The sequence below is a fragment of the Argopecten irradians genome, chromosome 1, assembly GCF_041381155.1.
Source record: "Argopecten irradians isolate NY chromosome 1, Ai_NY, whole genome shotgun sequence".
NCBI lineage: Eukaryota > Metazoa > Mollusca > Bivalvia > Pectinida > Pectinidae > Argopecten > Argopecten irradians.
In genome coordinates this window covers 53,518,747-53,533,716 of record NC_091134.1, presented here as the reverse complement: position 1 = coordinate 53,533,716, position 14,970 = coordinate 53,518,747, and the positions used below count along the sequence as shown (strand labels likewise).

The 14,970-nt window shown below is 31.0% G+C and overlaps 1 protein-coding gene across 1 annotated transcript; it reads left to right on the top strand.

Moving 5' to 3' along the window:
- The first annotated feature begins 2,679 nt into the window (after positions 1–2,679).
- LOC138310770 (baculoviral IAP repeat-containing protein 2-like) lies at positions 2,680–7,814 on the top strand. The gene is made up of 3 exons (XM_069252107.1): positions 2,680–2,765; positions 5,605–5,972; positions 6,535–7,814. Exons 2-3 carry the CDS (start codon positions 5,624–5,626, stop codon positions 6,684–6,686), a joined length of 501 nt encoding a protein of 166 aa, XP_069108208.1. The 5' UTR covers positions 2,680–2,765; positions 5,605–5,623; the 3' UTR covers positions 6,687–7,814.
- Positions 7,815–14,970: the final 7,156 nt, after the last annotated feature.

Here is a 14,970-nt window from a genome sequence, read left to right as displayed (position 1 = left end):
ATTAATATTTTCAAAAAAGGATACTTTAGCAATTTTTTTCATATTGTTAACCCGGTTTCGTTGGTGTTTAAATCTCAATATATCACATGGACTATTAGAGCTACGTGCTTTTTTATGCAAACGATCTCTTTTTCTAATTTCAGTACGTAATTCCGAGTTGAACCATGGTTTGTCATTTTTTTCTGATAGTTACTATTTTTCTGGGTATACACATATAAGCAAAGTTTAGAAAGGAATCAGTGAAAATTTCACAAGCTTCGTCAACGGAACAATTTTCAAATCTCTCTTGACATGGAAATTCTCTGATTAATTTATTGAACTGATCATAGTCGGCATATTTATACAACCACACGTTACGCTGGTATGTTTTAGTAATGTTTTCTGTCAATTTAACAACCGCATGGGTAGCTGAATGGTCGTTAATTTCATTATTGACAGGAATTACAGAAGATTCAATAACATTTACAGTATCACTGACAAGTATAGGATCGATAAGTGTACTAGAATGAGCAGTGACACGAGTAGGTTCATTAATCACATTAGATAAACTAAAAAGAAAAAGAAGCTCATTGAGTCTATGATTTCGAACTCTAAGTAAGTCAATATTTATATCGCCAAATATGAGGACATTAGAACTGATACCAAGAGCACTCTCGATGGATGATTGAAAATTGTCCCTAAAAGGCATATTTGATCCTTCAGGACGATACACAGTGCTTATAAAATAAGAACAATTAGTGAAATTTTACTCAACCCAGATAATCTCTCCTCCATCCAAATCATGTCTACGTTTAAAATGAACGTCGTTTGATATGTAAACCATAACACCACCCCCAAAACAGTTTCTATCAAGTCTTATGGGCTCTGAATATCCCTCTATCAATATATCAGAATTTAAAAACGTTTTCATCTAAATGTGTTTCAGTTAAAAGTATACACGTGTGTTAATTAGCCAGCTGTTCAATATCTCCGATTTTATTGCGTATATTTCCTTGTATTGAGGTGAAAAATTGAAAATTCATTTTGCTCATGCTCGGGTCCGGGATTAGTTTCAATATCATTGCTTAGGATCAATATCAATAAAAATGTTAAGTAATGATTATGGTTTGCTAAAAGAGGCTTATGATACTGAATACTAATGGTCACTCCATATTTCACAAATGATTTAAGACGTTTAAAAACAATACTGAACAAATGAAAAAGAATAGATAAAAAAGATAACATACATTTATTGTGCAGTGATTCAAGAACGCCATGAGTTTTTAAATAGTGTGTCCCAACCGCCGCTCTATATTGATCTATGTCAATACCCATTTACATAATAAAAACGACTAGCATCTATACAGAGTGGAGCGACGAGACACACATTTTGAATAACCAAATGCTGGGTACTGGTATGGAACAAAGTATCAAATAAAAACGGAGACAAGCAAATGAAAAACAGAGAACAAAAAAAGCAAGATAAACATAATAAGTAATCCGAAACAGATTCCTTCATTCCTTCTATCAAGAGGGATTGGCAGCAAAAGAAATAATATGAACGGTATTTGAATATCCTTCCTTCTATTAATAAACTGACAACATATAGACATAGATCTTTACAACATTAACCATTAATAGTTGTACATATTTATCAAAACCTATATACAATACATGTTCAAATCAAAAGGATAGTGGTGAAAGTGGGGTTTGAATAGGGGTATGCTAAGTTTAGATTAGAATGGATCATATAAAGATATTTGTGCATGCATGCTATTCGGAAATATTCACACACACGGCCGTAAATATGCAAACAAATAGGAATAACCAACCGGTTAGTGTCGGGTAGGGGGGGGGGGGGAGTAAAAAGCCAAGCAAACGAATTAAAAAAACGCGGTGTTAACCAGTAACTATGCTCCCGATAATAAAAAACCCACATTAACCTGCGAGAAGCTTTAGACTGTAATAGACCATAAATGTAATACTCTATATGGTACATATGTACACAGTCAATTTTGATTGTGGACCTTATTAATTAATTAGTTAATTCACACATTGCTACATGTATATCTAAATATCTATACATTTCCTACAAATACCTAGATACGTGTATAAACTAAATTTCCTGGTAAGTAATTGGTAAATATATTGAATACAAAATTTGCTTAATACCAATTAATTAAATCTATTGGCAACAAAGACATGTACTATTCAATTTTGGTGATATATGATGAGATACAAAGGGCTAGAATTCTAATATGAGAAATGTATTCAAAGGTGTATTCAATAATGTAATGTTATATTAATAACATTACAAATGACATTTTATATATCAGTGTCTTGAGTCTAGTTATCAAATCAAGCATTTTTTTTATGTGCAATAAAAAGAAGCATTAATTTCACTGTAATAAAATTACGATCTTATTACGATCAAATATCTGTGCAAAGGACGAAACGCAAAACTCGCAAATTGTAATATCGTGCAAAAAATTACATTTTCGCAGTGAAATATAGGGTTTTAAAGTGAATATATATATAACATTTTTCACTCGAGTGAAAATACCAGTTTTTTCAATATTGAAATCAGAGCATTTACAGTGAAAATATCGTTTTGGCGTTATTTGCTTTTAAAATTCCGTACCAAATGTATAATATTACTTGTATCAAATGGTAAATATACGTCACTTCCGCCAAATAGCCTAAAGATTGTTGACATTGTCGCCACCGGCCATCTCCAGACTGCGCCTTAACGCCGGGTTCTTTCAGACAACATTTTATGAGAAGTGGTGAGTAAACTACAAAGCTATATGCGTTTACTTGTATTTAGACATAGGTTTTTGTATGAATGTATATAGAATATTATGCAGTTAAGTAAGCTTTTGTCTTCTGTAAGCAGAATATAGAGTCTACCATCTTCATCACTTGGGGTAAGGATCACATGCACGTACGTACCAATAGTATCGATGTTGTTGCTCAAAAGAAAATTATCAATGCGCAAATCAGATAGTTAAACATCTGTGACCTTTACTTTTATAATCTGGGCGTTAAAACAAACCGTTATTGTCTGCTCTAGAAATAAGAGCGGAATATCGGATAAATATGTCGCAATTATGGAAGTTTGTTGTCATTTTCGGCCATGTTAAGATTTTATTTTTGTAGTTTCGGTCAAAGACCGATTATGGCATTTTATGTAACAAGTTAAAGCTAATAGAATACTTTATAACTATGTTTTATTTTTCATACATAAAAGTCTTTTTTATGACTTATTAGTAATAAGTCAATACCACTTGTTCACTCGTTCACAAATTTTGTAAGGAAGGGAATTCTAAAAATAAGTTCATTTACTCACAGTCTAAGAGAAAAATCTACGCATGTTTTGTGGACTTCAATAAAGCCTTTGATAGTGTATGGAGAAATGGATTATTATTTAAGCTTGCACAGCATGGTGTCGGAAAAAAATATTTTCAAAATTGTTAGTGACATGTATGGAAAAACGCAATCCTCAATAAAATTTAAAACATTCACGACAGAATATTTTAACATTATTCGGGGGGTAAAACAAGGAGATAGTTTTAAGTCCTACCCTTTTCAACATGTACATCAATGATTTACCAGTCATTCTAAATAATAATCCACTACAATTAGGGGATTTAGCAGTAGGTAGTTTGTCATTTGCGGATGATTTATTGATTTTATCAGAAACTCCCGAGGGACTGCAGCAAGCATTAATTGAATTGGAAAACTACTGTGAAAAATGGCAGCTTTCAATAAATTTCTAAAAAAACAAAAACGATGATTTTCCAAACTAGGCAGAGAAATATAAAAACCAAACAATAATGTGAAACCGTTTTATGTTTAAAATCAGGAAATTGAACAAGTCTCTGAGTATAAATATTTAGGTACAACTTTATGTAACAACGGTAAATTCATGCTAGCTGCTAAGGAACTTAGTGTAAAAAGTAGAAAAGTTCTGTTTTCAATTAAGCAATATTTAAATAAAATAGCTGATATGCCCATATGGCTCTGGAAAAAGTTGTATAATTCTTTAGTCAGACCAATCTTAACATATAATTCTGAAATATGGTATGCTGACTTTTACAGTAAAATTGCAAATGCAAGTAAAAGAGCGCATGTGAATAATTCAACATTTGACAAATTTTCAATAATAGATAAAACGCCATTTGAACAAATAAATTTAAAATTTTGCAAAATGGCCCTTGGGGTTGGAAAATATGCAGTAAATGCTGCTTCCAGGGCTGAATTAGGACAATATACACTAGACTGTTTCATGAATACTCAAGCATTGTGTTATTTGGCTAGAATATCACAAGATGACATTAATAATCTTGTAAAAGAGGCTTTGAAGGTCAGTCAAAATATTCATGAAAGTGGATCATATTCGTGGTATTCATACGTATCAAGTATTATCAACGAAAATAACATCACATTTGACATTGAAAGGGGAAAATTCAGTAGGAAGGCACAGGCCAGATTAAAACGGTCGTTAAAAAGATTCATACATGGCAGATTTGACATTATTTTCTCAAGCAAAATGCAGCTTTTAGATTGTAGTAATAAGCTATTTCTATATAGTAAACTTAAACAAAACTGTAAAGAGGAATATTATCTCTCTTTGAAAAATTTTGAATATCGAAAATTGTTGACAAAACTTCGGATCAGCAATCAACAACCTAGAAATTGAAGCTGGTAGGACGAAAAAGATACCTCGCCAGCACCGGTTATGCAAATTTTGCAATATTGTAGAGGATGAAGCTCACTTCATCCTCCAGTGTACAGTAAATTCTACTGAAAGAAAAAGTTTCCTATCTAAATACAACATTAATTCTATGTTCACAGACTATGAAAATTTAATAAAGTTATTGTCATCTAATGAACCACAACTTCTGCAGGATTTGGGCCTCTTCATTAAAAAGTCGTTTGAACTGAGGAAAGCGGGCTTGCTGAATGCATAAGTTGTTCTTGTTTTATTGTTATTGTGTTATACATGTAATGTTATCTTTGTAATTTGCTATCGATCCTTGTTTGTGGATGTAAAAATGCAAATAAATGAATTGTATTGTATATAAAGAGGCGTGGCCAGGTGTCATTCAAAATCTGTACGCTGAATGAGTTTTGTTCCCGAGTAGTGATTTGTTTTTTGTTTCATTTAACAAATCACTATAAAGCATACATTGATAGTAGGTACAATTGTATATTTTATGTTTTGGACTGAGACAACACGAAACGCAAGGTGAATTTGTTGAAAATTCAAATGAAATACAACGTTTGGGATTGATTGTTGCCTACAACTGCAGACACAGGGTTAATCTTAGATTTGGATAAAAAAATTCTTTTCACAGTTGTCATATGTTACCATTCAATAAATTGTTAAATGGAAATGGGTTACATTTCATTTATGTAGACCTATTCGGAACCGACAATATCAGAAAAAATGTATTCTGCAAAAAAACTTTTGTTTTGCTTTTTTTTTTGCATCGTAGCAACTTGGAATCATAGTGTGGACATCTTAAAGATGATAAATCTTGGATGATGGATTGTTGTTTTTTTCCTTTAATTATCGTGCACATATATATACTACTATTCGAAATGTAATATTATTTTCAGATTGAAAACGTTATAAAATATGGATGACAACGCAATATATAGCAGTCGTATTCGAGAAGAAAGCTTTACAGTATGGCCTCACTCAAACATTCCAACAGGACCACTTGTGATAGCGGGCTTCTCCTGTATCGACCCCGAAACTTCAACAGTAGGATGTACAGCCTGTGGGCTTGAGATGAGCGCTTCCAATCTAAACGGAACAAGTCCCTATTACTACCATGTGTTACAGTCACCCGAATGCTCGTTCTTCTACCCGGATATGTCGCACAGGATGGAGCAGGACCGAAGACAGTCTTTCCTGTACTGGACGGGGCACCAAGAGGGACCGGATGTGGAGGACTTGGTGACGGCTGGATTTTATGTAGCAGGTACAGATGTATTTCATTTTTAACAAAATAAATGTCGGAAAAATAAAGAAAATGAGAGTTGATTTGACACGAGTAGCAAACATATTGGTATGAAGCAGATACATTATACGAAAAATTGAACTGATCACAAACCGTTCTCCATACCTCTTATCTCGGGCTTTACTTCAGCCCGCTATCACAAAAAGACAAGTTATCAGAATCTTAGTTATGTACTTTAACCATTTAAGGTCATTTTAATATATGACTAAATGAGTGTAAAAAGCAGGTGTATTTCTTATTTTTTTTAATAGAAGAAAAAAATATTGTTATTTGGTTTTTGACTAATTTCGAAAGCATTAGGACGAAAACAAAACAATAAATTTTTATAACGAAATGATTCTACTGAAATAATCATGCTAATGTTCATATAGAGTTCATAACGTGAAAGATTTATCAATACAAATGGTGTCATATTTTCATTCGTTCAACTAGAGTTGTAAGGTCTTGCAGGTTTTTTTAACGTGGTCTTCTAGGAAAAGCATTAAATACCTAACACATATTATGTATTTTTATTTTGTTTCAGAGTTTGGAGAAGACAACTTTCGCTGTTTCTGCTGTGATCTACGTCTACCTTTACAGAATCTCACAACAAGTGTCAGGCAGGAACACGCTCGATTGAGTCCAAGCTGTATCTTCATCCGGAACCTAATGATACAGGAATTATACCATAATTAACAGCCCCATCCTGTTGTCATAAGTCAGTTTAGAGTCGCAAGGATATATGTTTATTTTGAAAAAAATAGGACAAACATTTAAGAAAGGAAATAAGACGATGTCCGATGTATTCCTGTCAAAATTACCAAATAAAATATTTGGGTTTTTTTAATGGCACGTGACATGATGATAATTATTCAATGATAATAAACTATTTCAATATTTTCAATGTAGTTTGACTAATGTATAATAATGTACAGTATTAGTTTAAGCATTGATTTTATTCTGTAATAGTCCAATATTTTCTGTGATCTTATCATTACCATCCCAACAAATAAAACAAGATAAGACGTTTTTTTACATTCATATTTTATATCATAATACTGCATCAATTAAGAACATTCTCTGGTGCGGTACCAGTTACGTTGATGTCTCGTTTCAACATTGATCAAAGATTTTTTGTGATTTTCTCTTTTTGTAGAAAATTACCATACAAACAACGTGGCAAAATAGACATATGTTTTGCAGATTTTTCTATTTGTGAATTTTAAAAATGTTGTAAAATTATAACCTATTAAGCGTCACATCTACTGGATCATAGAATAGTCATATTATTTGAGGATTATCGACGTGAAATTAACATAGTGTATGTAAAAGATATTGCCTAGTGATATAATTCTATCTTTTTATTCATAAGAGTAACAATATTAGCAAAATGTTTCTCCTGAAAAACCTTTAAATAAAAAAAAATCACTAATATACGCGGGAACCAATCTTTAAGTAAAATATGATAATCTATATACATGTATGTGGTTTATATGGATACCGTGGTCGATTTGATTTTATACTAAAGGAGACGATTGTTTACTATTTATTTCATGCATTTTTATTCGGTAAAACTATCCAAGTAAGTCACATTACAGTTTTTTCACTTTGTAAAGCTGCTACTTTGTTTCTTACAATGTCCTTAACACCACTACACTATACTGTATGTAAAATATGGATTTCTTTTAATTGTTTTGAGCAATTGTGATACACAAATATAAATTATTGTCATGAAAATGTATATTGACTTTGTCAATTAAAGCTGCATCAACATCGACATGATTTAAAAAGAAAATAAAGGCCTCTATTTGAAATACTAATTATTTGTCATATTTCACTGCAGGTAAAAAAGAGTGTCCATAGACCAGTGCTGTCAAAAGTCAGTAATATCAAATTACGTGTATAGTACCATTTAGAAAATGATTTTACCTATTTTTGATCATGATGCCTAAAACAATTTAAAATGGAATTTTGGCTATTGGTAATTTACTCTCAGATTCCTGTGTGGTCCACCAGTTATCGTCCAAGGCGAAGTCAATAACAGGTACAATTTTGAATTCAGAATCACGCACCAGGCTGATCCGAGTTGTAATTTTTTTAATGCGTTATTATGACTTTCGGAAATACGTTTATGAAGATATTTAAAAAAATTATTTACGGTTTTATTTTAAAAAAAAATCCAATGCCGTTATAGTGATTTTTAAATGGCGTCATTACGACTTTTTGAAAAGGCGTTATAAATACATTTTTGCGTTATTACGCTTATTTTGAAAGGTGTATTACGACCTTATTCACAAGATAGCGCTATCTTTTCTTGTTTTACTTTTTCAAATTTTAGGCTTTCGTATTTATCAACAGCTCTAAAAGAAGTAGTATTGTGTTTCAAATAATTTTATAAGCAATTTTGTACACTCTTATTTTCATGGTGCACCTAAAGTCATACAGAATGTCTGACATGTGTAAGTGATAAGGCATTTATTACTCTCTATCGAAGTCCCGAGTGACAAAGTATGCGTCTTAACCTCAAACAAAAAGACAGATTGGATGATAAATACACACCCATTGTCCTCCATTTGTCTTACCTGTACCTATTTTGCTTGTGAATACCTTTCGGTACTAGGGGTTCTTGACTCAATGTTGACACATTTGTCCGTCATTACCAATCGTAAGGATATTTGCGATGTAAAGATATAATAACTTTAAAGATGCTCCACCGCTGACAAATGGTATTTTTTCCACTATCAATAACAGGAGCAGACGATTAAGTATTTTTCTTCAGTTACAAAAGTTACTTACTTGACACCATTACCACCATTGAAAGTTTAGAGCTTTTTATTTTACTTACTTAAAAAGTTAAAGTTAAGTTAAAAATATGAAAAATAATAAATTGCATCCCGCAAAAAATCCGTGACACTATATTCTATATGGAATGAAGTACTGGTTGCGCATGCACCAAAGGCGAAATAAATTATTTTATTTTATTATTTGTGTTAATTAGTCATATATATACACGATCAAACACCAATTATTGTTCAAATGATGAATATCATTTAAGCTCTGTCGGCGGTGGAGCATCTTTAAATAAGGGAAATGTTTAACAAAATATATTTGGAGGACAACTTTGTTATTATTAAGCTCTGTCCAACGATTGGAAGAAAAATAAGTACATGTAAATAAACTACCGGAAACTTCAATTATGTAAGTAAATTGTATTTAAAATCAATTCCATCTGTATTTTTAATTTATAGAATAACTATACCATTGTCAACGTGTCATTCGTTGATATAAAAGTTCCAGATAGGACTTTACAATACCTTTAAGTTTTTTCAGCTATCATATGATAATTAAATAAAACATTCAGCCCCTCTCCTGGTCATATAATCCTGATTACATTGCAGTAAGGAATTGCATCAAATATAATTTATGTGAAATAGAAACAGAAAAGTATCATAAATTGTTCATACATTTATTTTGGGAATGCGATTAACTTAAAACCCCTTGGCAACTTTTAATTACTTTTAATTGATGGATTAAAAATACAAATCATAAAAATGTAGCACTAGATCTAGTGTCAATTCTGTTTGAGAAAAAATATTAAAATAGAAGCTCAAACTTTTAAATGGTGGTAAAGGTGTACAGTAAGTAACTTTTGTAACTGAAGAAAAAAACACTTAACCGCCCGCTCCAGTTTTTGATAGAGAAACGAGAAAAAAAACCATTCGTCGGCGGCGGAGCATCTTTAAAAAAAAAGATTGAATATACCGCTTAATATTGAAAAAAACCAAAACAATTGCAAAGAAAAATATTAGTATTGACCATTCTAACAAGCTATGGGAGGCTGACAAATTAGCTTCATTTCATGATTTCTCCGTCTATATGTATATGCATTTTAGCTGGTTCTAATTTAGCCTCACTTATCATTAATTACATTTATGGTTCTTGTTCATAAAACTCTTATTACTTTGTGTGTTTATTGTTAGCTTGTATTGGCGGGATACCTTAAAGGTTTCCGATGTAGATTGAATCTCGACCACATACCTGTGTTGTAACACCTGATCATGGGAAGTGATTTTTATGTTAAGAGACGATTGAAGTCGTTTGTATTTATTAACTACGTGTTTAACTAAGCTGACGCTAAATAATTATAGTTAAAGTATAGGTTTTTACCCAATGATATCAACACGGCAAATATTAAGAAAAAACTACTAATTGATTGAGTTTTAAATAGTGTGCAGCTATAAATGTATTAAGATATTTAATTATATATTAAAAATTATGGTAATTATTTCTAAATTATTTATTTCCCTATGTAATATAGAGAATGCTGTTAAATTTGTTTGATTGTGTTTTACATATTTGTTGTGACATAAGATGATCGATTATTCATTCATTGTTATGATTTTCATACTTAAGATTGGTTGGTTGGTATACGATTGTGATAATGAAATTCTTTATCAACACATAGATCCTTGAAAAGACATTATATGTGATATTAAGCAAATTATACCCGCACGTAATTTCTATTTTAATTTAAGGACAAAAGATATAGGAAAGGATTATCTATTATTTTATCCATTCCATCAATATGCATGCGTTAAGAAATGGAAAAATAATAAATAAATGTTAGACTAAACTGCATTTTTTTAAAATTTAAAGTAAAAGTAGGTTAACGTTTCTTATATTCTAAAATTATGTAATACATATCTCAAAAACTCTATTTTGTGCTAAAAAATGTAACTTAGTACAGTGTAAATAGCGGGAGGTTGTTTTATTACATATTATTATTATATTATCTTTTGTCTTGTTTTAATTCCAACTAGATCATTTTGCAAAATTCATTAACAGTTTTACATGTTATTGTTGCGGAGTTGTTCAATATAATTTATCATTACATATTCCCTTAGAACATATTCCTTTGCTGAATTATAAAGACAAAATCAAACGAGTTTTAACCTTTAGATAGCAAAACAAATGAAATGTCGTAAAAAACTATTATTTTGTTATCTTTTGTTTTATTTTAATTCAAATAAGATCATTTTTAAAAATCATCACCGGTAACAGCTTTTTCACATGCTTTTGTTGTGGAGTTGTCAAATGGTTTTCGTCGTAACATATTCCTTTCTAAATTTATTTAAACTCTTAGACAAAATTAACTATTTTTAACCTTTGAGTTAGTAAAATAAATGATATATCGTAAAGAACTTTGTTAGTTAATTTTGATTTTTAATTTTGTTTATAGTATTATTTGTAAATAGTCTACGTTACTCTTTTTGTCTAGATATAGGGTCTCTTTTAATTTGAAGTATGTGGATTATTGCCGAGTAAGGTGTCGCCAATTAGGCTTACTTACAGTGACTCAGCATTAATGCACAAAGGTTAGAAATATATATTCGTTATGGTTATCAATTATGGTGTATACATTGTTTAATAATTAATCTTTCTTTGTTTTCATACCAAATCTGGCTTTCTGATTGGCCAATATTTTTTTTTTGCATTTAAGCATTGATGTCACTATTTTTTAATTTTATCGGGGTATGAAAAAAAAAATTGTTTGCAAACTGTGTGAATCCGCGTATTCACTCAGTTTGCAAACAATTTTTTTTCTTACCCCGATGGAATTAAAAAATAGTGACATCAATGCTTAAATAAATTATTACTAGTACGTTCCTTTTGAAATATTTAATTATATAATTTCTCAATTTGTCGAGGATCAAATTTTCGCGATAAAAGCAATATCCCGCGAAACCATGAAAATAATTAAGTGACGAAAAAACCGGCCATAGGGTATATGGTCTAAAAAGAGGATGCTCTATCTATATACTGATTTAACAGCCGAGCAATAAACATGAATTATCATATGAACCTAGTTACTGTTTTAAATTCGATTTCAAAATTAAAGTTAAAGAATTTAAGACACAACTTACTATTTTAACATTTTCTGGAAGCTTGATGTTGGCTGCCACAGGTTACTCTACATTCATCAAAAAGTGTTTACTTTCTTTTAGACAACAAGGGGGTAATTGCAGCTGCCTAGTATTATTTAATGAGCTAGAAGGTCACGTGGTACCAGCATGTCATATGGTTCACACTGGCTACTCACTGCTATGTATCAACAAAGAAAAATCTTTAATCAGTCCGGCACTATTTGTTAAAGACCACTGAAAGAAATGAAAGTGATAACTACTAAATAACCCAATCAATAACCAAGAGTATGGTTTTTATGGTGATATATTTCTCAATACATGTATATAACGTATAATGCTTCCACAGTTTTTACAAATCTGTTTCAAATAAGACTTAGTCAAAACGTTTGCTTTTGGGTTTTTTTTTTCAAGAGTAACATATTAATATTGAGTTTAAAAAGATTTTTTTTCATAGGTATATGTGATATATATATTTTTCATTATTTATTCTAAGTAAATAAGTGAAAAAGAATCTAGATTAAATGTTAATTTCATGTACTTTTATGAAATAATTGAACACTGATATAAAAAAAAATACTGTCTCTTCTTGCAATATAAAATAATCTAAAATGAATACAAATATTCTATTGAAATTAACATTGTCGATGAGATAATAAATAATGAGGGTCCATTTTAGTAATTCTTCACATATAATGATAAAGATCGACCGACACAAACACTGATCACATATTCCCTAGTATACTTATGATCAATAATATCTAACTAATAAGTCTAATTTTGATAACTGTAATAGTTCTAATATAAGATTTTAATGTGATGCTTGTTATGGGTTGTTAGGCATAAAATTGGATATGATCAGATGTCCATTTCAACACCCCTATCTTTCAAACAGTATACACTGATTTTGATTTTATCTTTTGTACTTCATGGTTTTAAACATTTAAGCATTGATGTTACTATTTTTCAACTTCATCGGGGTATGAAAGAAATTTTGTTTGCTGTGTGAATCCGTGTAAACAAAATTTCTTTAACGTACGATACCATTGATTTTCCAAAGGATTATTTTTTTCTAAATCAATACGCAACGTCGACGTCTCTATTATGACGTCATAATAACGTCGGGTTTTCGCGCCATTCTCAGATTTTTTCTTCATAGTATATGAAGAAAAAGTATCAGCCAATCAGAAAGTCGGATTCAGTATGAAAACAAACAAAAAATAATTTATATAAGCATTGAAGTCACTATTTTTAAATTTCATCGGGGTATGAAAGAAATCTTGTTTGCAAAATGTGAATCCGCGTAGCGGATTCTCACAAAAGTTTGCAAACAAAATTTATTTCATAACCCGATGAAATTAAAAAATAGTGACTTCAATGCTTATAATTAATTTTCCAGGCTACTTTATAAAATGAAATACGTTTACACGTACGATTCCATTGATTTTTTCCAAGGGATTATTTTTTCCAAATCAATACGTAACGTCAATGTTTCTATTGTGACGTCACGATAACGTCGGGTTTCCGCGCCATTCTCGGATCTTTTTTTCATTTTTTTTTTTCATCGTGGAATGAAAAAAAATGAATAGGCCAATCAGAAAGCCAGAAACAAAAGAGAAAATTAATTATAAGTAAATAAATAATTCTATGTCAGTGATGAACACATTAATTGCTGAAATAAATAAATATGAAATTAACTGTACGTTTACGGAATTCACTGCTGGATAGTTCTTCGAGAACGTTTCTTACAGTCATATTTCATCTGCTTGATGCTCATCTTCTCCTTTCTATGACAATGTGATCATACGTGTAGTTAAAGTTACTCCTGATGTGCATGCGTGCGTGCGTGAGTGCGCGTGTGTGTGATGGTGTGGGTGCGTGTGTGTGTGATGATGTGTGTGTGAGGGTGTGTGTGTGTGTAGACTGGAGATACAAATTTGTTAAAATGCTTCAGTGTCTTTCGCAAATCTCATATGTAGCTCTTTCATAACAATTTCCTCTGTTATTGAATAAAAAAAACACAATTCTACTTGTTGATTATAATAGTAATTATAATGCCTGACTTTAAACTTAAATACTATTACTACTTGAATATTATATATATAAGAATACAGTTTGATTTCAACTTTACTATTTTGGCATGTCGATGTCATTATGTATATATCTCTCTCTATAAATATGTACATATATGCAAGTTAATGTTTCGTGCTGGCTTGTCTTGTTTAATATGATTGAAAATTGAATAAAAATAATAATTAAAAAAATCAACGTTTACCGTTCGTAGAACTAAAATTTTATATTTAGTACTACATTCGTGTTTGGCACGCAAAGGGTCACTTCCTGTTTACCTTTTACGTCACACACGCGAATCCCCACTACTACATACATGTGTTGAGAATTTAGTGCTACTCTATTCTAGGATGTGTTTCGTCTTCATCTGAACTTTCAGACAGCATTTCTTGAGAAAGGGTAAGTAAACTACAACGTTACATGTGTTAAATTATATTTAGATACAAGTCTTTGTATGTAAGTACTACATGTAGTATATATAATAAATTCAGTAAATTTTTATCTTTTGTAAGCAGATCTAGAATATATCGGATACACCGGCACAAGTGTGCCGATAGTATCGATGGTGTTTATAAAACCTTATCAATTAGCGCAAACCAATTAGAAGATTTTGGACCTTCACTTTTATAATCAGTGTTAAAAACAAACTTTTATTGTCTGCACTGTAAGTAAGAGCGGAATACCTAATAAATCTGAACTGGTTCAATGTGGCATCTATGGAAGTTGTTTTCATTTTCTTGGTCATGTGTAAATTGTTTTTGACTAAGGCTTATATTTGACCAAAGATCGAATATGGCATTCTATGTAAAGCTAATAGGATACTTTATAATTATGTTTTATTATTCATACATATCTAGTAAGCCTATTTGATGTCTTGTTGGTAGTAAGCCAACAGCAGAAATGTGTCAATCTATTTTTAGATTCCTGCTGTTGGACTTACTACCAACAACGTATACGTAGATGTGTATAAAGAGGCGTGTCAAACCCGA